We start from the raw sequence: 25,107 nt of genomic DNA, 5'->3' as shown, positions 1-25,107 counted from the left end.
CTAATGTGTACCTGACTTCTTTCCAACCCCTTTATAGCGGCATGGCCAGCGAATCTTTGTTTAGCGTAGGCATTCGGTGGACATGTCCCCCTTTCTCTCTAATCTTTGTCAGGTTCCAACGGCCAGCCGTTGGCAACTTAATCCAGTGTGCCGCCTGGTCTCTCTAAGACTTTTCTTTGAGAATGATGAGGGCAACATATGTACAGATGTGCTTGACAGGATGGGCGGCGTATAGATTGTGAAGAGTTGTGGGAGGCCCCAATAAAATGATTAAAAAAAGACTTCACTGAGCAGATTTGAACGGGACCTCAGTGATGTGTGTATTCGAACCAGCACCACCGGGAGTCTTTCATGGAAGTTTTTTGTAGGGTGCCCCCAAGGCGGGTGACTCAGCAGCCCCAAGTTCGCCATCCTCAACACTGTTTGAGCCCAGTGTTGCAGCCCCGAATCAAACCATCATACAGAGGGTCCTTTTTTTTGGTCTGCCCTTCCACGTTACCACTACCGAGCTTCCAACCCCGTACAGTGATTGTCTGACACTCACAGGGGGCAGTGCCACCCTGTCCTACAGGCTTGCCAGGAGTCAGAATTGACTCAACAGTCGTGCTGTTTTCTATTTTACTGCGCTCTCCTGATAACATGCCCCAGCATGCCTCTTAGAAGATGTTTCTTCTAAGGGTGAATTCATCAGAAGTGGGACCAGGGTCCTGTCTGGGGCCCAACTTTCGGGGAAGAAGTGCCTGGTCTTTTTTTTGGGGGGAGGGGGGATGCTTCCCTGCCAGGGTTGGGGCAGGGCTGACCTGTGTTAAAAGTCGCACCTCATTTCCAGCTTTCCCAAAGATGACATAGACTAGAGCAGGGGTCCTCCAACTACGGCCTGGGGGCCACATGCAGCTGGCCAACGACATTTATCCAGCCTGCCGGGTGTTTCTGCCGTGTTTTGTTTATTTCAAAATAAGATATGTGCCGTCTGCATCGGAATTTGTTCAGATGTTTGTTTTTTAAACAACTATAGTCATACCCTCCAACGGTCTGAGGGACAGTGAACTGGCCCCGTTTAAAAAGCTTGAGGACCCCTGGACTAGAGGAGCCAAGAGAACTACAGGGCTGGGGACGAGACATTTGGGCTGTACTAACACGGGTCAGCAGGGGAAACCCATCAGGAGAGGTGATGTGGTCAGCTCCGTAAACATGAACTCTCAGAAATCCTTCCCAGGGGCACTCTGACCCCATAGATGTGTCCAGTGAACTTGGGGGCATGGTCAGGAATAGCAGTTTGTCAGCTGCTGATGAAATTTCTGTGCCCTTACCCCTTTTCCTAGAGATAAAGCCACTTGGCATCTCTCTTTCCTGAGGCGGACACCTGCCCTCCCTCTGTTCCAGGGGCATTTCCTCCTTAGCATCTGTGGAACCCCCCAGAAAGAGAGGGTCTGTTTCAATCTCCCCACCCTGTCAATGTCTGGTAACCTAGTAGGCCCTCGCATACTTAATGAAGCCTGGTTCCACATCTGCTTATAAAGAAAGGCCAGCATGCTACATAGCAGGTCGCAGAGCCGACTCTTCCTAGTGTCTGTGGGAGACTAACAAATGTCATTCCCACAGATTCTCCCCTCAGCTCTGCTGCCTTCAAGTGATGAGCACAGGGTTGGTTGATTCTGTCTCCCTGTAGAGGCAGGCATTCCCTGATTATCTCCTCCAAGAGAGGCACCCATTCCCCCTTCATGTCTTCCTCCAATGCTGGTACTGGGTTTCCTCACCTGAGCTCAGAGACTTTACTGTGGTCACCACCCAGCTTGTGATGGATGTAACTACTGAATATGCATGTCTTATAGCTACCTACAAATAGCCCCAGTAAAGATGCGGTCTCCTGTGCCCCTCCCCAGCCCTCCTTCCCTGCTCCCTCTCCCTGGTGCTCCTCTCTGAGCTGAGCATGCGACATGACATGTGTCGGACTCCTTCATTTTACTCTCTCTCTACGACCTTACTGTAATCTTTATATATCATCGCTATACAATTGTGCCTGCGGACTCATGGTGATGTTAGGGACTGGCTTCCCTGACAGCTATCAATGTTAGGCACCCGTCAGGATGTGAACATTTCCAAATGGCTTGGTAAAAAGGCAAATGTGATCAGTAACTCTCACCTTGATGTTAGATTTAAAACCACCCCCGCCCCCACCCCTGCTCAATTTTCCTGCAGGCTCAAAGGTTCACACTCATCTTGGGGTGAATAGCTGCAGCTTGAGTTGAGGGACAGGGGGCTTGGGGCCACTAGCGACAAGGCATCAGCTACCAATAAATGACCCCAAGGTAACCGTGATTAACACCAGAGCGGTGATTTGGGCGTCCAGGGAACGGGCAGACGCCCACCTCAACAACAGCCGTCAGGATCCACAGCTTTAACCCGAGTTCTGGATCTAGGGCACGTACACAAGGGAGCTCTCCCTCACCTTCACAACAGTGGGTGCCAAGAACTGGTGGCACCCCGTTACCCTGAGGACCAGGCGCCCTCAAACTACAGCCCGCAGGCAACATATGGCCCGCCGAGGACACTTATCTGGTCCACCAGGTATTTCTGCCCTTTTTTGTTTACTTCCAAATAAGATATGTGCAGTGAGCATAGGAATTTGTTCATAGTTGTTTTTTAAACTATAGTCCGGTCCTCCAACGGTCTGAGGGACAGTGAACTGGCCCCGTTTGAAAAGTTTGAGGAGCCCTGCTGAGGACCAACTGGATGCTATTACTCGGCTGTTCAGTTCACCCTCCCATCACTCTGCAAAGTAACCTGGAAATGACTCAAACAGCGTTCGTTACATGAACGGGCTTTTCCTCATCCATAGTAACTACTCCTGAAGAAACTTATCTGGTCCAATAAATGGAACCTTATGATTAATTCCAAGCAGCCAATGCGTTTCGGTACAGTATATGGAGCAGATCCAGGACAGAGGCCGGGAGCTGTTGTTTTCTTGTTCTTAGCGTGCACAAGCTCTAGAGACCCGACGTCCACGACTGTGCCTGCCCAGGGGGAGCCTAGTAAGCAGGGCCCTGCATCATGCCGGGAAGAAAGCCGTCCTTGGCTGGACCCTGTGCAACCGGAGAATGCAGCAAGGACACAAAACTCAAACGCAGCCACCCCACCGGGCCCCCAGGGACACACTCCAGCCCAGTCAGTGCAGCCACAGGAGAGGATGAATTCAGTCCACATGGTTATTTATTCTAAAACTGGAAGAGACTGTGCCCACAATTATCGCCAAATGTGGTGGGGGAGGGCGGGAGGAGTTACAGATGCAAACAATGACACATTACATTTTTTTGTTTCTAAGTGGTAAAACCCTTTTTTTTCCCCTCTTTACTGGCCACTTCCAAGAATGCTTTACAAGTTTCGTAAAAACATTTACAGGCATCGTGTGTGTGTGTGTGTGTGTGTTGTTCTCACAAGCTTTTCCTTCTACAAACAACTGCCAAGAGACATCTGATAAAACACTAAACAAGTCTTCTAAGGAAAACGAAGCTAGGAATCCCTCAGCATAATCTGCACCCCGCCCCCCCCAACACTGTTCTGTTGTTTTTCACCCCCATCATAAAGACAGACACACAGACAGACCCAACAGCTACTGTTGTGAGTAAGCTCTGGGTTTGAAGCAATGAGGGGGCAGTGTATTCTCCACCTGCCTAGAAAGACAGCTTTTTTTTTCCTCTTAAAAAAAAAGAACAAAGATGAATTTCTAGTGTCAAAAGTGAACAGCAAGTGCATCCCACAAACCCTGATGGGCGTGAACGTCAGGCCCCTGCCCTCGAGGGCCCCAGCGGTCCTGCCTTGTCCGACACGATCTGCTGGCCAACCACACACCTGACAGGGTGAACTGTCCTCAGCCCTGGGGATGCAGAGGTCTGATGACGACATCAGCTGTCCTCGGGGAATGTGCGTGGGCCTGTCTGCTGCCTGGACCCTACGAGCAAAGCTTCCCCAATAACAACAGCAACAATAGAAAGTGTGTGGGTTACAGAAAAGTCCATGCAATCGCTTCACCCCCTGCCACACGCAAATCCACTGGATGGCGCTGCAGCAAGCAAACTCATCTCCTGCCAGCCTGCCTCAATCCATACCCCATCCCAGCCTTGGGGTCAGAGGTAGCGAGGCGCAGAAGGGTATGTCCTGACAGGTCGGGAGACTGCGGCCAGGAGAACCTGTGCATCCAGAGGAGGCCTTCAGGGCAGGGCAGTGGGAGGGAGGGGGAGAGAGGTGCTAAAAGTGGGACAGAGCACTGCATTTTCCAGGCCCAGAGCGCTGTCTCTGGCTGGGCACTGCTGCCCCAAGTGGTGCTTGCTGAGAAAGCTCTTGGCCGACACCAAGCTGAGCCGGAAGATGAATGCAAATGGAAGCCAAGTATTGAAACAGCATTTCCGTGTCCCACCCGAGATCTGAAGCCCTACACCCTGAAGCTGCCTGCCCACAACGGGAAGGAGTGTGGTAAAGTTACCAACCAAACTATCTCAAACGGAAGTCTCACGGCACTAGGCCAGAGGCCTCTCGGGGACACAGAGGGAAAGCACCCTGGAAGGAATCCCGTCTCAAGAAGCCAGCAGGGGGTACCCCTCTCATGCACACACCGACACACATGCTCGCTCACACCCGCACCTCCCCCAATTCCAGCAGCCCCACTGAGCTGCCTTTCCCCCCACCCCCCTTCCCTTTTCTACCAATTCTCTACCTGTGTATCAAAATCCCCAGCCAGGGCCACTTGCCCTCTGTACTGTATAAAATAACTGCCATGTCTCAGCACCTGGGCCTGGCAGCCCACACCACAGGATCCACCTATGTACACCGCCTGCTGCGTCTCTGAGCAGAACCCCTGAGAAACGGCCCTTCCCTTGCACCCCAAGGACAGCCGCTCCGGCAGATGACTGCCGAATCCCCCAGCCTGCCTCAACCCCGGGAGCCAGAGACCAGAGACCCACAGCCCACGTCAGCAAGCCGAAAGCTGCAACCACGCCCTCCCGCCCCCCCCATCTGCAGACCACTCATTGCTGGGGACAGAGAAGGGCAAAGCTACTCGGTTCTACCATTAACAGCACCTTCAGAGTTCCCCTTGGCCTGAGAATCCTTGGTGATAGAGCCAGAGACCAGCAGCCTCCGCCTCAGCCAGAGCACAGAGCAGCGGAGAGGGGACAACACGCTGGCCTCCCAGCCCACCAGACCACATATCCCAAAAGGGAAAGGTCGGCAAAGAAAATACAAACTGTTAGTTGGTGCAAGTGATTGATAAGAGCCAATCATTTATTTTCGCTGCCCCGGTCACAAACTCTCACCCTGTGCCTGCTCCTGCTATGCGGAAGCCTCCCACCTCACCTCCTCTGGCCACCTGCCTCAGAAGGTCGCAAGGGTGACATTTTCCATTCTCGTCCTGTCCGACTGCAGGCTGCGGGGCAGGCAGTCCTGAGTGCCGTTTTCCCGCGCAAATGTTTTTTTTTGTTTGTTTTTTTGTTTTTGATTACAAATATCTAACTAGGTTTGAAATGTTTTATAGAATAAGACAATATTTTTTTCAACAAACTTTAAAAAAAATGTACAGTTTTTTTTTGTTGTTGTTTGGTTTCCACCTCCCCCCCCTGCTTGCACACCCTCCCCCCCAACCCCACCCCTCCATGGCAGCTCAGCCCCACCCCGACAGCCCCTGTTTTCCTTGGTTGTGTTTTCGGAGGTGCCTGGCCCCCCCAGAGATTCAGCTTCGCAGCTTCACCGGTACCCCTGGTAGCCGTAGTAGTTCCTGTAGTACCGGTCTCTGTCCTGGGGGTGGTGGTAGTAGTAGCCCTGCCACTAGAAGAGAGGGGACCCCATCACTGGCAGCCAGGGCGGGGCTGAGGCTGGGGAGGCGGGTCCCCTCACCCGGATACTCACGTCCCGATTGTACTGTCTGTAATAGTCTCTGTATCTGTTGTACTCGTAATCTCGCCCATAGTATCGGTCCGAGTCCCCCCGGTAGCGATCGTAGAAATGACGGTAACCCTGAGGAAGGAGGGAGAGGGGGCATTTCCTTCATGTCTCGCCCCACTGCGACCCCCTCCTAAATGAGACACAGCGCAGCTTGGAATCACACACTGGCTTTCCCCTCAAGGAAGTCTTTCAGGGGAAATACATCCAACGGGCCAAACCCTAAGCCTTAGAGAACAGCCCAAGCCACTCTGCTCCCCAAGCCAATAGCCACGGCCATCACAGCCCAGAGGGCGGAGCGGAGAGGGCACTCACCCCTCTGTTTCCAGACTGCCCCCAGTACTGCTGCCCGTAGCCCCGGTTGTCGTAGCCTCGGCGCTGCCCGCCCACTGCAAGAGAAATGGGGAGCGCGCTCAGACAGCTGATGGGGGTGGGGTCCGGGCTCCAGCTGATCTACAAGCCGGAGCCAAAAGCAACCAGCTAAGGCAGGTTTAAAAAGTCTGGGGGGGGGAGAGCAGAGGGACAGGAGAAACCCCTGTCCCCTCGGTTGGGAATAGCCCAAGCCCTTCAAGGCATTTAGGATGGCAGACACCGGGTTCAAACTGCAGCCACACTTGCACAGGCTGCCAGGCGCTCCGGCCCCAGCCTCGTAGACACTTGCCCTGAGCTCTTGAGGGCCAATGTTGGCGATCCCAGCACCTACGGCCATGGCCTAGCACCGCTCAGGGATGGTTTTGTTAAGGCGTGTACACGTGTGTGCACACATGCATTTTTAAAAGGGCAGCGTAGATACATATTGAAGGTTTAACCACCAAACGAAGGCATTTGGGCTGGGGTGGGGTCAGGGGTTCATTCCAGCAGTGGCCATTAACTTGCTCTGTGAGCCAGAACGTCATTCCATCTTATGCCAGAGTCAGTCCAACGAGTGACTGAATCTCACACGCACTGACTGCTCCGGGCCACAGAGCAGCAAGACAACTTAAGATTCAACATGAGCGTTCATCTTCCTTGCAGATTCTTCAGCGGGACTAGGCCAGTGGTGTGGGGGAGCCCTAGGTCACCCCAAAGCTAGACAGATGAGAAGGCTTCGCCCGGCCCTCCACTTCAGGTGGCGGGAAGCGCATGAAGGGTCAAGGACACGGGCGGCCTCGGCTCTACAGAGAAGGCGCTGACCTGGCCCTGAGAAGAGACGGAGGCCGGGAGCTGGCAGGTCAGGTCCCAGGACTTACCATAGCCTTGGCCTCGGCTTCGGTTCTGCCGGTTGCGCTTGTTACGGTTGTTGCGGCGGTTAGTCCGCTTCTCGGAGGGCGGCAGTAGCTTCCTGGCCTCCTCCTTGTACTTGGTGACGATGGGCTGGGCTTCCTCCTTCCCCAGCTCGCCGTAGGTCACTTCGTCCATGTAGTCACATTTTTCAGGCAGAGAGAAGTTGGCTGCGAGAGGAAGAGAGAAGCAGCGTGTGGGCCTGAGGCGTGCGCGGCCAGCCAGCACCTCGCACACCCCGAGCTGGCCTCACGCCCCGCGCCCATCCAGTTCACCTTCTCCACCACCACCGTCCCCTACCTGGAACAGCCCCAAGCAGAGGCCAAGCTGCAAACTGCGGCTAGCTGTGCCAGTGCTCAAGCGATCCCTAACAAGGGAGGGAGAACGGGGCTTGGGTTTCTTATCAGGAGAGAAGCAGGCAGCCAGAGGCTCAAAGTAACAAAGAGAGTTTTGGTCTCAGACTCAGTGAAGATCTGGCCCAGGCCTGCCAATGCTTCCTCCTCTGCATAAGGAGGGGTGGAAAATAAAGCAAATGCGGGGAAGCTGTCCCACCCCACTCTCCACGGGCCACTTTGCCCGCTTCTGCATCAGGGCCTGAGCTCCAGTGAGATTCAGTTCCGTGGGCTTTCGGGGTTCTCAGAGGAGTCTGAGCAGCCCTGATCTTTAAAGCCTGGAGTGTCTGAACAGAACTGGCACCGTTTGTGCCGAGTGAACGCCGAGGCTCCAGCTCTCAGATGGGGAGCCAGCCCCACCACCTGGGACTCTCCAGAGCTCAAAGAACCAGCAGACGAGAGAGCAGGTAAGGTGCCCAGCCCTTAAGGACAGCAGAAGGGGTGGGGAGTGGGGCAGGGAAGCCATGTTCCACGAGAACAGCAGGAAGCTGGGTCAACCAAGACAGTCAACTGTGCCGTGTGCACCTTGCTCCGCTCAGGCTTGGTACTTCCCAGAGATTTTCCTACTTCAGCCAGATGCACAACACAACAAAACCACAGGTGGCCACACAAGATAGTGAAAAATAAAGTAAGATAAACCAACGTGCTCATTCATCGCAACGGCATTTCAGCGTGGAGTAGTCTCCCCCTCGAGAACACGAATCCCAAGACGGTAGGCCTTAGTGTCATTTACTGCAGCCCCTCCTGCCCACCATGCTCTGCTCCCCAACACTCGCTGCCGTCAAGTCCATGAAACTCAGCGATCCTTTCAGGACGGGGCTCGACCGCCCTGCTGGAAGGCGATGAGATACAGGGGTAGAAAGCCTTCTTCTGTCCCTTGGATTGCCCTCGGGGTCACAAGTTAGCAGCCCCGCATGCAAGGCTTTCCCTAAAGCCAAACCCACTGCTATCCAGCCGAGTCTGTCTCCGTTGAGGCTAGCCATCTTTACGGGAGTGGTCAGCTTCCTATTTCTCCTACAAAGTGGCTGGTGGGTCTGAACTGGCGACCTAGCGGCTGGCAGCCCAGCACCTCACCCGACAGTACCACGAGGGCTCCTTATGCGTAGGCCAGTGGTGAGCCAGGAGGAAACAAGGCATGCACATCGACCCAGCAATTACGAGCAGGGGAGGAGGCGAACCACTCCCTTGAGTGTTCATGGCCCCTGAAGTCCACCTTCTCCTTCTGGACCTGATCCACAGTAAGTGTGAGACGTGCCTGCTTCTCCAGTCTCTCTGCAAGCACTCCTCCCGCCCATGAAGCCGCTCTTCCCATTGACACTGCCAGGCAGAGGATCACCCCAGGTGCTGAGAGGCCCCGTGTGTGGACGTCTAGCCCACCTTTCATCTCGAGCATTATGGACTCGGGCACGTCGTCTCCTTCCACTTCCTTCCTCAGCTCCAGCCTCTTCTTCCAGTCCTCCTCGTTGGGGACGACCACCACCACTTTGCGAGCGAAGGTCTTGAACAGCAGCAACTTCCGCCGCTGGCCGGAGCTGTACACGTTACACTGGAGGCGGAGCGAGAACACACCTTTTAGGAACTGACCATGAAATGAAAGTCACTGCTCAGCTGCAACTCACAGCCTCGAGTAGCTCTCAGCACCAACGCAGATCTCTGGGTACACCCTCAGTAGCAGCCTGACGCGTACGTAGAGGGGTCAGCTATGGCCGGAGAATCGAGGCTCAGGGCGGTTAAGGGATGCCACGGCCACAGACGGATCAAGTGGTGGAGCTAGCTATCCCACAAGCCTCCACTGCCCCTTCCCGGGTCCCCTCTCATCCGTTTTGGCGTCGGAATCCACAAACATTAACGAGGAGTACTTGCATTCAGGCAAGCACCACGCCCACAGCACCCAATCAAGTGGGTTACAACCAGGCAGCTGGATCTGCGCCTTCACTTGGCCTCGCTCTACCTCTGTGCGCCACGCTGACAGCTTCAACGCCAGATTAAATTGAGGCTGCCAAGTGCCGCAGTTCACCTTTGGACCGCCTGTAAAACCGGGCTTTAGATACCTGGTCCAGAATGAAGTTTCTCTTTGTCCGGGAAGCGATCTGAACCAGCTTACTAAGGCACTGGGAGGCTTGCTGAACCAAAAGGTCTCGACTTTTGGGGTCCATCTCTGGTTCCTCGGGCCCCTTCATCTGTCGAGATTGAGAGGAAGTGAAGATGACGCACATTAGGCAGCAAGTTAAAGCCCAACTGTCACTGTGACCGGCCACCTCTCAAAGTGCCACGGGAACTACCCATCCACTCGTCCCTATCCCGGGCTCAGTCCGGGACCAGGGCAGGAGAGACAGCACGGGGCACGAGGCCATGCCCACTCTGTGGCTGTGCCGGGGCCCTTGTCCTGTGACCCCGACAAACCAGCGTGCCTCCGAGTTTCGTGGAATGTCCACAACAAACACCCCCTCAGAGACTCACCCTCATTTGCCTGAGCACAGTCTCTGCTCCCAGAACGTTGTATCTCTTCTCAGGGTTCTCTTTTGCGAATTTCAGTGCCCACTGGGTCTTTCCAGATGCAGGGAGCCCCACCATCAAGATCACCTGCAGGTGGGCAGGAGCAGGGGTGCAAGGCAAAGTGGGTGAGGGCCCCTCTCCTTGGCCCCAGGTCAGCTTGCGGGAGAGGAGGTGGGAGAGCGGGCCGCCCTCCGCCCCCTGCAGGCTAGAGGCAGGGCATCTCCATGTGCTGCCTGGCATACCTCACACTCCTCTATGGTCTTGGGGGGGACGGCCGTGCGCACCCGCTCCTCCACAGGCACAGCGTGGATGAACACAAACGCTTCTGGTGGTGGGAAGAAGGCCTCCTCCTTCTGACCAAAGTTTAACTCTACAACACAATTTTTACACAGGACATGGGGGAGGAGGGCCCGGTCGGCCAGGGCTTCCTTGTTGATCCGGAATGCCACACCTAGGTCTTCCCCGTTCTTGGAGAAGGAGAGCTCTACTTCTTCAGTGTCAAAATTCTACAATGACAAAGGACAAGAGCACTTATGGGCGAGCAGGGTCTACGGCGGGTCCAATCTCACAGGCTCGCTCCCTTGGGGCTGCTCCACCACAGTACTGAGCAAGCAGCGCAGGACGGGAAGGACGACCAAACTGCCCTCTCTGGGCACTCCTGGTTCTCCGCCCACCACCGGCAGGAGGACTTACAGCAAAGCAGCCAATGACATCGTTCTCCCCAAACGTCTGGCCAAACTCTTCAAACTGCCCGTTTTCTGCCTTCAGCGCTCGTCCATCAAAACCATACGAGAACTCATCCTCGCCTGCAAGAGTCGAGTCGACAGGTGAGTTGCGGAAACCCGCAGGGCTCCACGGAGCAAGCAACAGGGTAGCAGGCATTCATGAGGAAATTTTAAAAAAAAATCATTTTACCAAGTTGTGGGTGAGAAAAATCAACAGACCACCCAACTCGAAGGAGCGAAACCTCTGTGCAGCCTTCTTTCATGGGGAGATTCTGGGTCACCTGGCCAAGGTGAGAAAAGGAATGCTCAGACCCTCTGCCCAGAGAAGGGGCAAACGTCTTGAGTTAGAGACGGGCAGCGCCGTCCAATGTCCAAGTAACTACTGTCATGTGGGTCCAAGCAGAGCAACGGGAGTCTAGCTCCTTGGTTTACGGCCAAAACTATTGCTAAAAGCTTAGAGATACAGGCAGACGAGGGTCCCGTGTACAGACCACGCGATGAAGGGTCTCAATGAGCTGAACATACTACCTTGGCTTCAAAGCAGACTTTGCCCTTTGTGATGCCGTAAGTACTCCTCCCCCCAGACCAAAGGGTGGGGAACTTCTCGGAGAACAGCGGCTGCCCTCCACAGCGGTCTTTGCTCACTTGGAAATGGAGATCCGAGGTATCTGTTAAGAAAGAAGCCATCGATCGGTCCACTCCAGTGTCCCGCCCGGAACAGCGCCCAGCGGAGCCCAAACGTGCCTGGTTGTCAAGGATGGGAGGCCAGCTTCCCACTTGCTAAGGCTCAAACCGCTGAGTTTGCGGTCTCTAAGACCACGCAGCGGGGAGGGTTCTGGAAGAATTCCCCCGCCTGCCGGCTTTTTACATACACGTGTCCAGGTTCACCAGTGTCTCATCTTCCTCCTCATCTTTTGTCTCTTCTTCAGGGGGTGGCGGGGACTTTGAGCTACACACAGGGGGGAGAAGCAAAGACAGTGTCACTGCGGCCCTCTCCTCCGAGCGGCGCCTGTTTTGAACTAGCGGTGAATATAAAATCCCAGCGCACAGCTTTCAACCAGTGAGGGGGGAAACGGGAACGCTCCAGGGTCGATTAGTCCTACAAGGTGGCCCTCTCAGAGCCTGTTCCGTTTCGCATGCCACCCTCTTTCCAGACTTTCCAGTCGCCATTAGGTCCACCGAAAGCAGAGCAGACCCTCCCGTCCGTGAAAGGGGCGGGCTCCCTCACCGGCTGTGGTAAGCCTCCTCTCGGAATTCATAGTAAGCTCGACCATGTTCATCCTTCTCATCCCGCTGTCTCTTTACCCCCCGCCGCTCACCATCTGAGCCTGCTGGTTTTGACTTTTCACTATCTTGGTCATCTCCTACAAAAAGGAGGGAGAGAAAATCAGCGGTTGGGGTACGGGAGTGCAGGATCTGCTCAGAATGGGAAGAAACTAAAAGGGGCGGGCGGGGGGGAGAGGAGGTGTCTGAGTCTGTGTCTCCTCAGAACGGCAGGGTTGTTCCCACTAAGGTCCCCCAAACGACTGGGTTGCCAAGGCTGCCCTCCTGCCATTGGCTGGGATTTTATGTGAAAGAAAAAGCACTTGGGCGTCACAGGCTGATGAGTCAACACAGGAGGTAAACTGGCTAACACGTGCAATCTACTGTCATCAGCTCAAATCAGGTCAAATCCGCAGACTCCCCCATCAGTACAACATAAAACGGAATAGCCTCTACGTCTTAAATCTAAAACTTAAAACACACAGACACACACACACACACACACGAACAAAGCCAACACAAAAACCTGTGAAGTGACAGGTTCCTTGAATTTTGATGGTCAGCTCTGGATTGGAGCAGTTCGCACCTAACTCCTATTTTCCATCACTTCCACAGCTTCGTGATAAAGAAGTCTCCAAATATATGTATATATATATTTAAGGCTGTATCTTTCCATCTTCAAAACGCACACTCCTGGCCTGGCTTCTAAAGCGGATGGATTCTGGTGCGTGACCCAAAGCTATTATTTTTATTGTGGGCATTCACCGAAAGTTGCGAGGGCAAAACCATGCCGGTCACAAGAGACCCATAAATAAGACTGCACATTATTTGGGGCCCAAAGGTGTTGTTAACACATTTGGCAACATTGTTTCTGAGGGGGAATCTGCCCAGGCATATTGCCTTGTGTTTGCCTTTGGTGACCCTCAGAGAGTTTTTAACAATTCTTTCCTTAAAGCAGCCTGCTCTCCCTGGTCGTTTTGACTACCTGCTATTTGGATAAAAGGAACACAACCGTTATGTAATGGGACTTTTGCTCCAGGGCAGGGGACAAACCACCGGCAAGTTGCATGTGACTGTCCTCCAGTGGGTTCCAATTATACTGTGGAATGCAGGAGCAACCCTCCTGTGCCCCACCCCACCCCAATAATAAAGCAAAAACAAAACAACATAATCTACAGAAAATGAAGGCAATCAGGGAGTTGGCTGAGCCCCTAACAAGGTATTGGTATGGATGGCCTCTGATCAGCCCAGGACTTCAAGAAAGAAAGTCACTATCGCTCTCGGGCAACTCCAGACGCTCCTACACGGTGGCCCCAAGAACCCACCAGCGCCCAGCTGTCATTTCCGTTCAGTAAGTGGGAGTGAGGGATTGGGGCCGGGAGTCCGAAGTCTCAGACGCCAGCCCAAGTTGCAAGCCATCTACAAATGCGCCCATCCAACCACTGGGTGGGAAGAGTCACGAGTAAAGTTAAAGGGGCCAACCCAGCGAAAGCTCTCGCTCAGGAACCTTAAACTTTCTCCTGTGGCTTAAACCCGACACCCTCACACGCCCGGACCTGTCGGGGCCCCTGCTGCTCAAGCCAGGTGAGCAAGGTTCCCTTGGGCGACTTCCCCGCGGGGCTCAACCCCCTAGCAATGCGCTTTGCGCCCCGGAGTGGACTTTGACAGTCGGCGCTTATTGCTTAATATTTTCACTGCGGGGGGGGGGGGGGGAAGCCAACAGCCAGGGAGCCCAGAGGCCTTCGCCTCCAACTGTGGGGCTGGCTGTCCCGGTCCCCAGTGCGTCCCCGCGCGCACAAAGGTCGTATAAGCAGACCGCTCCACAGGTAGCGCGCGGATCGCATGCAGACCCACTGGCTTCCACTCACTGGCACCAAGGAACCAGGTGAGGGAGGAGAAGCCCCCTCGGGCTGAGATCGGGGCCAGACCGCCCCGCAAGGCCGGGAGGGGCTTTAGACCACCTCCCCTGGGGCGTCCCACCAGTGGCAATGGGGACCTCGCACTTGCGGGCGGACAAGAACCTGGGCGGGGTGCAGGATCAGGGGCGCACCCAGCAGTTTGGAGCCCGGCTGCTCCGCTGCCAGCTCCTCACCCGGTTCCTCTGCGGCCTTGTCACCCGGCGCCTCCGATCCCGGCGCCTCGTCCCCGCTCCGCTCCTCGGGCTCGTCTTCTTCCCCCTTGCCGGTGCCCGGCTCTTCGCCACCATTGACCCCACCTGACCCGGCCGTGGCCTCCGCCGGCTGCTCGGAAGCCTCGGGCTCCTCCGAGGCCTCTCCGGCTGCCTCCTCAGGGGGCTCCGGCGGCGGCTGCGCGGCCAGCTCCGAAGCCTTGGCAGGGGGTGGCTCTTCGTCCTCGTCGTCGTCCTCCAGCAGGGCCTCTTCGTCCTCCTCCTCCTCGTCCTCCTCCTCCTCGTCCTCCTCGTCCCCGCCCGGGCCGCCGCCCGACGCGGCCACAGGCCGAGGCTCCGCCTTGCAGGCCCCGCCGGGCCCGGCGCCGACCCCGCCGGCCTCGTCCTCGAGCATCTCGGCGTCCAGCGCCTCCTGAAGCCGCTGCGCCAGATCCACCTTGAGGCCGCGCGAGTCCAGGCCCCGGCGCTGCAGCTCGGACCGCAGCTCGGTCACTTTCAGCCGCTTCACCTCCATCGCCGCCGCCGCCTCCTCCGCCTCCCGCCGCCTCCTCCCCTGCGAACCGTCGGCCGAGCCCGACTGCGCAGGCGCCGCCGCCGCCGCCCGCCTCCGCCTCGCGCGCCGGCCCGGAGCCCGCGCGGGCGAGCGCACGCACGCACGCACGCACGCACGCAGTGAGGGCCGCGCGCAGCCTCCGCGACGCAGTGTTGGTGTCGCCGGCCTTCTCCCCTCCCCCTTGGCGCCCGCGGAGCTCGACCACGCCACGGAGAACGGGTTGTCGTCCTGCGCCCCCGGGCTCCCCTACTCCGGGCGCGGGCGGAGGACGCGGGCTCGCTCTTCCCGCCCCCTAGCACCTCCTCGGCCAATCGCCGGCGGTGTTTTTTTTACCGCGCAGCCGCACCGGCGACCGAGGAGGGACGGGCTGGCTGCGGCTCAAGTGCCTCGTAGCACGGAAGAGTGCGCGCGCCTGCTTTTTTCCGTGCTCCTGCCGGGGTTTCTGCGCAGACGCCTCTCCCACTCCCTCAGTGACCCTACTCCAGTCCGACGTCCTACTGCACTCTGAGAGTTTGCTTGCTCGTCCCTGTCGCCTAAGGACTATGCTCGCAGCAGCTGCTAGAAATTAACTGATTTCTGTTTCCCACTCGTTTTGGAAAAACGTCATAAGGGGCTCTGTTGCACCACAAACGCCCACCAAGCAATGGTTTGTCCGCTTCGTAAACAATAGGACGCTCCAGAACCTTGGAACACGGGAGCCCATAGACGCTCTTCCCTCAAGGCCTCCGCTTCTGCCTAGCAACAGACGTCCCGACTCCGCCATTCAGCTCTCTCATTGGCCAGCTTGAATAGTGAGATGCCGTTCTGATTGGCTGTCTGTCATCGTCCGGGATTTTTCCAATTGGCTGAGGTGCGCGGGGACTTTTTCGGCTTGACGCGTCGGGCAGGTTGGAGAGGAGGAGCCACTTCTGCGGAGCTACTTTTCCAGGACCGGTTTGGATTGGGCGCCGTGACGCAAGAAGTGCGACCCTTTAGATACTAAACTGTCGGGAAAACGGGCCCTTTTGTCTCCGTGCTCTCGCCGTACGCCAAGTTCAGTAGACTTCCGGGCTGCGGCGCTGGGGGAGGACTTGGACTTGCAACTAGGTTGCTACTGAGTTGCTACCTGTGGGTCAGGCGCCCAGAGCGCATTCTCATCAGTGCTAAATGCTTGCTGAAGAAGCATAAATGAAGGGCAAAGAAGGAGGCACGCTCTCTTGTTTTTAATCCCTCGTCCCGCCTACTTCCTTCCACTTCCAGGTCAGGGGAGGGTGTGTCCAAAAGAACTCAACCAAACCTTCCAGTAGATTCCCATTCGGGGACAACGTAACCGGCCGAGTAGGATAGAATCGTCTCAGTGGGTTTCCGAGGCTGCAGATCTTCTACGTCGGTCTCCGGCAGGACGACTGGTGGGTTCGAACCGCTGACCTTTTGGTTCGCAACCAAGAGCTTAAGCCACGGCACTACCAGGGCTGCTAGTCCAAAAATAAAAATTAAAAAGGGAGGAAGCAAACTCAGCTGTGTTCCTCGCCCGCTGCAATTCCGTAGGACCTTTCAGGAATCTCTGCACCCGTAATCTCCCTTTTATCCATCATTTCATCTTTAGCTCTCCCCTCCCCAAAGCCTTTCCTAATTAGTCTTCTGCATTTCTGGAGACAGGAAAAAGGCCGCCGAGAGAAGAAGGCAGACAGACCCTCCCGGAGTAGGGCAATTTCCTGCTTTCCAAAATCGATTCTGTGGCGCCCACCGTCTGGAGCGCCACTCGGCTCTTCTGACGCCTCAATTCTGTAGGAGGACTTATGGAGAGGCGCCTGCAGGAGGCTCAGCTGTACAAGGAGGAAGGGAATCAGCGCTACCGCGAAGGGAAGTACCGGGATGCCGTGAGTAGGTACCATCGAGCTCTGCTACAGCTCCGGGGGCTGGACCCAAGCCTGCCCTCCCCAATACCTAACCTAGGACCCCAGGGCCCGGCCCTCACACCCGAACAAGAAAATATTCTGCATTGCACCCAGACAGACTGCTACAACAATCTAGCCGGTAAGAACGGGACGCAAGGGTGTGTGGGGTGGAGCAGACCATCTGTGGACATTGGGGGAAAACATTTTTTTTAAATCGTTTTCCTGACACGCATTTGGAATCTCTCCAATGCATTGGGCTTTCAGCGGGTTTCTACAGGTCAGTGCTTCTCAAACTTAACCCCCCCACCCCCGCAAAAAAAAAAAATACAGATGAACAGCCCCGAGTCCCCGTCGACTCATCGTGACCCTATAGGACAGGGGAGAACTGCCCCTGGCAGAGTCCCAAACTGTCACGCTTTATGGGAGTAGAAAGCCCCTTCTTCCTCCTGATGAGCTGGTGGTTTAGAAATGAGTACCTGGAGCTTTGCAGGCACTGCGCCCCCAGGTCTCCTCCTCAAACGTTGTCTAAGCCTTGTTAAAACACAACCCCACCTTCGGAGATCCTGAGGTGGTATTTCTGAGCAGAATATGCCCTCCCATCAAACTGAACTTCACAATACCACTCCTTTAAGGAGTTAGGCACACTTCAGGAAAAAGTACTGCAAGCATGGTTAGGGTAGGGTTTCTTGAAGGGAAATTTAATAAGTGGGAGAGATGTTATCGCTTCAGTTGGTCAGGTAAGCTATCTGTATTTGATGTCTTGAATAGCTTTACCTTATTTTCCTCCTCCTAACTCTGATAACCGCAAGACCAGTGGGTCTCCACCTTCCTAATGCCTCCACCCTTTCGTACAGTTCCTCGTTTTCTGGTGACCCCCAACCATAAAATTATTTTCGTTGCTACATCACTGTCATTTTGCTACTGTGATGAATAGTGTGACCCCAAAGGGGTCAGGACCACAGGTTGAGAACCGCTGCGCTAGACTGTGACCTGAAGTGAAGTGAATCCTCGAGGGCCGCTAGGAGCCCTGGTGTAGTGGTCACTGCTGACAGAAAGGTCAGCAGTTCGGACTCACCAGCTGCTCTAAGGGAGAAAGCTGTGGCAGTCTGCTTCTGTAAAAAATGTCCACCTCAGGAGGGGTAAAAATGAGCTGATACCAAGGGCTCAAAAGTAGAAAGAAAATGTTTTGTAAATGAGGATGGCAACCTATGTACAAATGAGGTATGGACAGATGGTGATCAGAATTGTAAGAGCCCCCAGTAAAATGATTTAAAATAACAACAACAAAAGAATCCGCTTGGCAGCCGTGGGTTTGGCTTAGTCTAGATCTCACTGCACCTTCAAAAGTGGCAAGAGCTGCCATCCTCTTTGAGCTGGGCACCATTCTTCCCAACTCCACCAGACAAGAGATTTGGTTGCTAGGCGGCGTGCCCACTGTCCTTGTTTCGCAGGCTGACTGTGGGTGGAGAGATGGATGCCAGAGTTCGTATAGCTGAAATGATTCCGCTGATGAGAGGCTTCTTAGACCAGTTCTGTGGCAAGTAGATTAAGCAGAGTTGATGAGATGCCTTTGCAGGACAGTAAAAATGCTTAAGAGTCCAAGGTGGGGGCCATCAACATGATTAAAAGTGTCCTGTGTACACTTCCCAATGCTGCTTTTAACAGCTGCTGATAAGGACAGCTTCGTAACTAACTAGGTGCTGTCAAGTTGGTTCTGACTCCTAACAATGCTGTCAGTGTGCCACACAGCAAAACACTGCCTGGCCCTGTACCCTCCTCAGCAAGCGCTGCGTTTCTCTGCAGACACTGTGACTCTGTCTTGCCGACGCTTTTCCTCTGGCTCGCTGTCTCTCTACTCTACCAAGCACGATGTTCTTTTCCAGGCCCTGGTCTCTCCTGATCAAGTGTCTGAGGCGAAGTCTCACCATCCTGCCCTCTAAGGAGCACTCTGGCTGTCCTCCTTCCATCACAGATGTGCTTGTCCTTCTGACGGTCCACAGTACTTTGCGGATTCTTCACCGGCCCCATCATTCAAATGCACCGAGTCTTCTTCGGTCTTCCCTATTCGGTGTCCAACTGTCGCAGGCATCTGCAGCCATGGAAAGTGCCGTGGCTTGGGTCAGGTGCCCCTCAGCTCTCAGAGAGACAGCCTTGCTCTGCGAAAGGTCACCCAGGGCAATGCACCATTCGATCTCTGGGTCAGTGGTAATTTTAAAGCGTGACATACTCTCATTACAGGACTCATTAGCTATGGCTAGATGAACACCTGCCTCATGTCTACAAGGTGTAGTCCATCGGCGCATAGGACTGTTGGAGTCAAATAGCAAAGGCAGTACTTGTTCTCGTGAAAGGCGGCTCACCGAAAGGCTCGGGAGTCAGCTCGGGTACAGGCGGCGGCGGTGTTTGGTGTCCCTGAAAGAGTTCAGACTCCTAGTGCCCCTGTGTATAAGAGAAGGACCCCAGTGACTACAGCAGTTCCAGGTCATCATAGTGATTGCTAGGCTCACACTGTTGCAACTACTGGGCCAACCCACCTCATGGAAGGGCCGCTTTTTTCCTGACCTACTTTCCCGAGGATGATGTCCTTCCTTGTCCGGAGACTGGTCCCTCCTGGTAACGTGACCAACTCTTGCCAAACGCGCTTCTCGGGAGCAATCTGCCAATGTTGCCTCCAAGACAGGTTTGTTCATTGTTCTGGCAGTCCACGGCATCCACCCAGTCTTCCCTGCCAACATTATAACTCACCAGCATCCGAGCCTCATTGGTCTTCCTGCTGTGCCGCCCAGCGTTTGCATGTAGATGAAGTGCTTGGAAATGCCATGGCTTGGGTCGGGCACACCTTACTCTTCAAGGTGCTGTAGTTGCTTTCAAACACTTTATGGAGGTCTGTCGCAGCAGGTTTGCCCAGCATAGTGCATCGTTTGATTGCTCTCTTTCTTGTCTTATTAATCATTTTATTAGGGGGCTCGTACAACTCTTTGAACAATCCATCACTCAAATGCATTAAGCGCACTTGTACATATGTTGCCATCAATATTTCCAAAGCATTTTCTTTCTACTTGAGCCCCTGGTATCAGCTCCCCTGCGCCCCCCTCCCTAACCTCGTGGATCCTTGACCAATTAATTATGCATTATTATTATTGTTATTCCGTATCTTGTACTGTCGTCTCCCTTCACCCACATTGCTGTTATTCATCCCCCTGTGGGGGGGGGGCTATATATCCAACCTTGTGATGGGTTCCCCTTTTATCCCCCTCCCCGCCCCTACGGCCCCCCCTACCCTCATGATATCCCTACTCCCACTACAGTTCCTGAGGGATTTATCTGTCTTGGATTCCATGCGTCGATAGCTCTTATCTGTGCCAATGTGTGTACTCCTGATTTATTTCTTTCAGTTGTTTCATGTCTGCTGTTTCCACTGACCTTGTGGGTTCAAGTCAGATGAAACCCCAATATCTCCCACTTATCATGATGTTAGTTGTTCCTGTAAAGAGGCTAGCCTGAGCGACACTAGGGGACAGTTCAGCTCGGCCTGTACTGTCCCTCCAGGAGTTGGAGTCAGCTCTACGTTGGTTGGGTTGGGTTGGGCTTGGGCAGTTGCCAATGTTTCAGTTCGTTCAACAACTGATGGCTGTGCGTTGAGGAGCCAACAATATAATAAAGCAAAAAGATCCCTGTGCTCTTGGAGTTCACATTTAAGTCAGAGAGCTGGACAGACAATAAACAAATGAAGTAACGTATGGAACATGTTAAATAGTGATGGTGGATGAACCTCACTGCCATCGAGTTGGTTTTGACTCAGAGATACCCTGTGGGAGGGAGTAGAACTGCCTCTGTGGGCTTCTGAGGCGGCAAACCTTTACAGGAGCGGAAAGCCGCATCGTCCTCCTGTGCAGTGGTTGCTTGGTTTGAACTGCTGGCCTTAGGGAAGCAGGCTCAGGCCCAGCCAACAGGAAGGCAAAGGGGCGGAGAGAGAAGACGGAAGGACGTTCCCAGTTTCTGGCTGATAAAAAGACCCCCATCTCCCAAGAGGCCTCTTCACACAGTGACCTGATTGACAGGTTAGATTCCACCCCTACCCCAGTGCAAGTGGACATAAACCCTAACTGCCACAGCGGTCCAGCAGGGTCACTGAGTCAGAATTGACTAGATGGCAGTGCACCACTTGAACTGTGAGCCATATGACCACTTAGGGGCGCTGCAGAGGAGATGCAAACCAAGCCTAGAAACTACCAGCCAGACCTGCGGGGAAGACAAGACGTTCACTGCCGTGAAGATTTGCAGTCTTGGAGACCCACAGGGCTCCTGCTCTGTCCTGTAACGTCCCTCAGAGTCAGACTCGCCTTGGTGGCGGGGAGTTTGGTTTGGGTTTGCAGGGCATCCCCAGTGCCTGGCTGAGTCTGGCATGTGGGAGACAGTGAGTATTGGTTGAAGGTGTGAAGGTTGTCGATTTCGTGCCATGTTGCACCCTGCGCTCAGCTGGTCCCGTGGGACTGACTGTGTACGGAACCTCTTCTCCCTTTCATTTGGCCCCACTAGCCTGCCTTCTTCAGATGGAGCCTGTGAACTACGAACGAGTCAAGGAATATAGTCAGAAAGTTCTGGAACGACAGCCTGATAATGCCAAGGCCTTGTACCGGGCTGGAGTGGCCTCCTTCCATCTGCAGGACTATGACCAGGCTCGGCACTACCTCGTGGCTGCCGTCAACAGACAGCCGAAAGGTGAGAGGGGAGGGAGCTGAAACACCATGCGGACCAAGGAAACAGCCCTCCGGGGCTGGAGTTACGGAGCTCTGGTGGCGGAGTGGGTTCCACATTGGGCTGTGGACTTCAAGGTCAGCAGTTCAAAACCACCAGCTGCTCTGTGGGAGAGAGATGCGCTTTCCACTCCTGTAAAGAGTTGCAGCCTTGGAAGCCCACAGGCCAGTTCTGCCCTGTCCTGGAGGATTGTTAGGAGTCAGCATCGACTAGTTGGCAGCTAATGACCAGCAGTGTATGTGAGGGGGAGGAGGTTATCTTTTTGCGCTTTTTCAATGTGTTGAGTGGTTTGACTTGGGGATTCGTGGGCACAGTTCCCAATTCCAAAAGTGTCACAAGATGCACGGTGGGCAGAGATCTCCCACTCCTGTGAAGCTGCAGTGTTAGTGGACTCTTCTCCAGAAACGTTAGTGTGTAACCTGTGTGTGTGCGTGCACACCTGTGTGATACAGCCACTCTCCGGGTTGTGTTGGACCTATGGGCAACCTACAGGTAACGCACCAGCCTGTGTGCACTTCCTTCCTTGAGCAAAAACTCAGACCACGCATGGGCTGGACAAGGGGCCCAGGGGGGCTTCTGACTTCCTCACTCCGGGCTCATCCTGCAGCAGCAAGGGGCACACCCTGCTCCCATCCTGCCCCCACCCGCTCCACCCACCTGGTAGCCCAGAGGTGATGGTGGCGTTCGAGACATTCTGAGTAGGCACTAGGGCACTGGGGGAGGGGGCTGGTGGGGAGGTGTTGTCTGCACTCAGGCCCAGTGCGCCAACTCCAGACCACAATCTGGACCTGAGTGCCAGGCTCCCTGATAGGGAGGGTGGAGAGGGGGATCCCTGGCCACCCTGCGCCACCAGAAGATGGTGGGAGGCTGAAAGCAGGCCTACCCCTGGCCAACCTTGCCCCTGGGTCCTCTGGGCCAGCCCCGGTTGCATGCAGTGGTGAGGGATGAAGGAGGAATGGACACAGGAAACACGGGGAGGAGGTGGGACAGATGATGTGGCACCGTGTGGCCTGTGATCAGTGAGATGAAACAAAACGGGTGTGACAGGTTGAATGGAAAACTGACCTGCTCTATAAACTTTCACCCAACTCATCATTCACACCGTTTAAAGATAATAATACAAAATAAAGCACTGGCCGGAGCCCTGCCCTGGGCAAATGCCGCCCCGTTGATCGGGAATGACTGAGGATTCCGGGATGGGCTGCCCTCCCTGGTGCCTGAGCTGTGGTGCCAGCCTGTAGCTTTGCTAACCCAGGAATGAGCTAGGGGCAGGCTGACGGAGCTGGAAGTCGAGGCTTGGTGCTTCGTTGCCAAGGCAAAAAGCCGTTTGCAAAGAGAATGACAGATTCTTCTCGGTGTCGGTTGGCTCAGCACTGAGAACTACCTCCCTCGTTACCTTCTGACTTAGAGCAGCCACTGGGTGCCAGAGCAGAACGTCCCAAACTTGCAGCCTGGCCGCAGCCTCTCACAGAATGCCTCGCTGAATAAGGCAAACCGTAACTACTCGTCCCTGTGGACTGCTGAGCCAGCTCCCGTGCACAAGTCCATGGCCGCCCGTGAGGAGAGCATCCTGAGGGGCTCTGCTGGCATGCCTTTTGCTTCAAACAGCCCTTTTAAAAGTCAGCTTCCAGTCTATTTAAAAATAATAATAATCCCTTGTGATTTACAATTCACGATGACAGCAAATTCATCTCCCAGGCAACCATCTAGACACACTTTGTCTCCTGGTGTCAGTTTCGGACCCCGCTCACCCACTCCCATTGTACCAGCACTCTCCGCTTGTTCCACCTGCCCCCGTCCCACCCCTTCCTGCCTTTGAAGCTGTGTTTTTGGCACGGGCTGCCCTTCAGTCTCAGGGGTGGAGTGTTCTGAGGAGGAGATCAGTTACTGTTCGCTTTACAGGTGTCTGTTTGGCTGAAAGGGGATCTGGGAGTGCATTCAGTTCCAGGTTTGAAGTGTGTCCGAGGTTGACAGTTGGACGGTTGGGGGGGTTTGCCATCAGTCTCTCTCAGGCCTGTAAGCCTGGTGGGTTTTTTCCCCCCTTGTGAGTTTGAATTTTGCTCCTACGTTTTGTCTCCTACTCTGCCCGGGACCTTCTACTGGGCGCTGATCCTCGGAGTAGACGGTAGTGGTAGTTGGGCACCATCTAGTTCCTCTGGTCTCAAGCTAGTGGAAGCTGTGGGTCCTGTCGTTTGGTAAGCCTTTTGACTAATTGTTTCCTTGAGTCCCTGATGGGAAGAGACCAATGGTTGGCCACTTGTGTGGTTTGAAGACCCCACACTCACTAAAGGAGGACGCAGGCCACTTTCTTTGTGGACCCGTTATGCCATTTGACTATAAGGCCCTGATGAGACTCTTATAGAAAAGATTTTAAAATTCAGGAGCATTATTAAATGCGATTTACTCTTGCATAGGAGAGCTGTGATGTATTCATGTCTCAGAGAGCCAGGACAAAGTAGCAATGTGATAACAATCTTTCCCTTCCCCGTCTCTGATTGCCTTCTCCATCCTCTTTCAAGATGCCAATGTCCGGCGGTACCTCCAGATGACACAGTCGGAGCTCAGCAGCTACCATCGGAAGGAGAAGCAGCTTTACCTGGGCATGTTTGGCTAACAGAGAAGATGCCCCTGCACTTGAACGTGGGCGGACCGTTAAAGATCCGTCGAGGGAAGACCCGAGCCTCAGCAAGAGACATACACCCTGTACCTCTGCCCCACGTGGCTGTCTGTTGCCCCCAGTTCTTCACAGACTCCCTTATCTTTACACACACCTGTTCCTTTTGCGTCTCCAGCTGCAGCTTTGTACAGCTTTCAATACATGTTATACTGGAGCGTTTTTACCTTGGGAAACGTTTTCACCAGAATGTTTCCTGGGAAATGTTTTTATTAGAACCTTGACCAGAAAACATTCAGCAGCCCTGGTCCTCCATGAGGGACAAAGCCCTACCATGGCCTAGGTTTGATTGGTAGCTCTCTTCACATCTACTTATATACCGAGGAGCAAAGGTAGTGGAGGCGAGAATAGCAAAGATAGGTGGACAGCAGTGTCTTGCTTCATTTCCTCAGATGCCCAGAGCCAAAGTGATACGGGCCACAAACCTCGGACTCTTATTTTTTGGTGATGCTAAAATATTATACATCGGGCCCAAGTCTTATGAGAATAAAATCCCTGGCTATCCCTTACCCATCTGTGGTTACACTGTACTTCCCGATCCTCCTGGCTAGTCACACATGGCGCTTCTTTTGTCCTCCTGCAAAGTGTGCGCCCCATTGTTTCTCTTGGGACTCTCTCGTCTCTGCCGTTGGCATTCTGATCATAAATAAACCTATTTATTTTTCCATTAAACAATTTTATCTCAAGTACCTCACGAGTCCAGTATTTAAGCATTCATGACCCTTCAGCCCTCGGGCCCCAAAGCCACTCACGTACACATTCTCATTTTCAGTCTGCATCTACCTGTAGTATACTCATTTCTCTCTCTCTCTCACACACACACACACACAGACAAGCTGCCAAGTCTTCTAGAAACAAGCCCATCATCCAAACCAAACTCACTGCCCTGAGTCTATTCTAACTCATAGCGACCCCATGGGACAGGGCAGCTGGCACCCGTGGATTTCTGAGGCTATACACTATGGGAGTAGATCGCCTCATCTTTTTCCCTGTGGAGCAGCCGGGGGCTTCTGACTGCTAACCTTACAGTTAGCAGCCCAACATGTAACC

At 54.4% G+C, this 25,107-nt stretch overlaps 2 protein-coding genes across 6 annotated transcripts; one reads left to right on the top strand and one right to left on the bottom strand.

The window, feature by feature from the left end:
• Positions 1-5,645: 5,645 nt before the first annotated feature.
• Positions 5,646-14,729, bottom strand: HNRNPUL2 (heterogeneous nuclear ribonucleoprotein U like 2). Of its 2 annotated transcripts, XM_075545585.1 has the most exons (14): positions 14,160-14,729; positions 12,033-12,168; positions 11,677-11,753; positions 11,333-11,472; positions 10,995-11,085; positions 10,773-10,885; positions 10,322-10,585; positions 10,044-10,166; positions 9,635-9,763; positions 8,961-9,129; positions 7,161-7,361; positions 6,247-6,320; positions 5,899-6,006; positions 5,646-5,817 (listed from the first exon to the last, which is right to left on the bottom strand). In XM_075545585.1, exons 1-14 carry the CDS (start codon positions 14,707-14,709, stop codon positions 5,737-5,739), a joined length of 2,256 nt encoding a protein of 751 aa, XP_075401700.1. In that variant the 5' UTR covers positions 14,710-14,729; the 3' UTR covers positions 5,646-5,736. The 2 variants fall into 2 exon arrangements, with proteins under 2 accessions (XP_075401700.1, XP_075401701.1); XM_075545586.1 differs by lacking the exon at positions 6,247-6,320.
• A 314-nt stretch (positions 14,730-15,043) lies between these two features.
• TTC9C (tetratricopeptide repeat domain 9C) lies at positions 15,044-24,746 on the top strand. 4 transcript variants are annotated; one of them, XM_075545589.1, is made up of 4 exons: positions 15,044-16,136; positions 16,519-16,764; positions 21,165-21,347; positions 23,903-24,746. In XM_075545589.1, the coding sequence occupies exons 2-4, from the start codon at positions 16,527-16,529 to the stop codon at positions 23,995-23,997; spliced, it is 516 nt and encodes a 171-aa protein (XP_075401704.1). In that variant the 5' UTR covers positions 15,044-16,136; positions 16,519-16,526; the 3' UTR covers positions 23,998-24,746. The 4 variants fall into 4 exon arrangements, with proteins under 4 accessions (XP_075401704.1, XP_075401702.1, XP_075401703.1 ...); XM_075545587.1 differs by having other exon boundaries at positions 15,052-16,299; positions 16,387-16,764; XM_075545588.1 differs by having other exon boundaries at positions 15,053-16,136; positions 16,387-16,764.
• Positions 24,747-25,107: the final 361 nt, after the last annotated feature.

The sequence above is a fragment of the Tenrec ecaudatus genome, chromosome 4 (genome assembly GCF_050624435.1).
Source record: "Tenrec ecaudatus isolate mTenEca1 chromosome 4, mTenEca1.hap1, whole genome shotgun sequence".
NCBI classification, from domain to species: domain Eukaryota; kingdom Metazoa; phylum Chordata; class Mammalia; order Afrosoricida; family Tenrecidae; genus Tenrec; species Tenrec ecaudatus.
The sequence above is the reverse complement of the archived record's forward strand: the minus strand, read 5'-3'. Positions and strand labels throughout refer to the sequence as shown.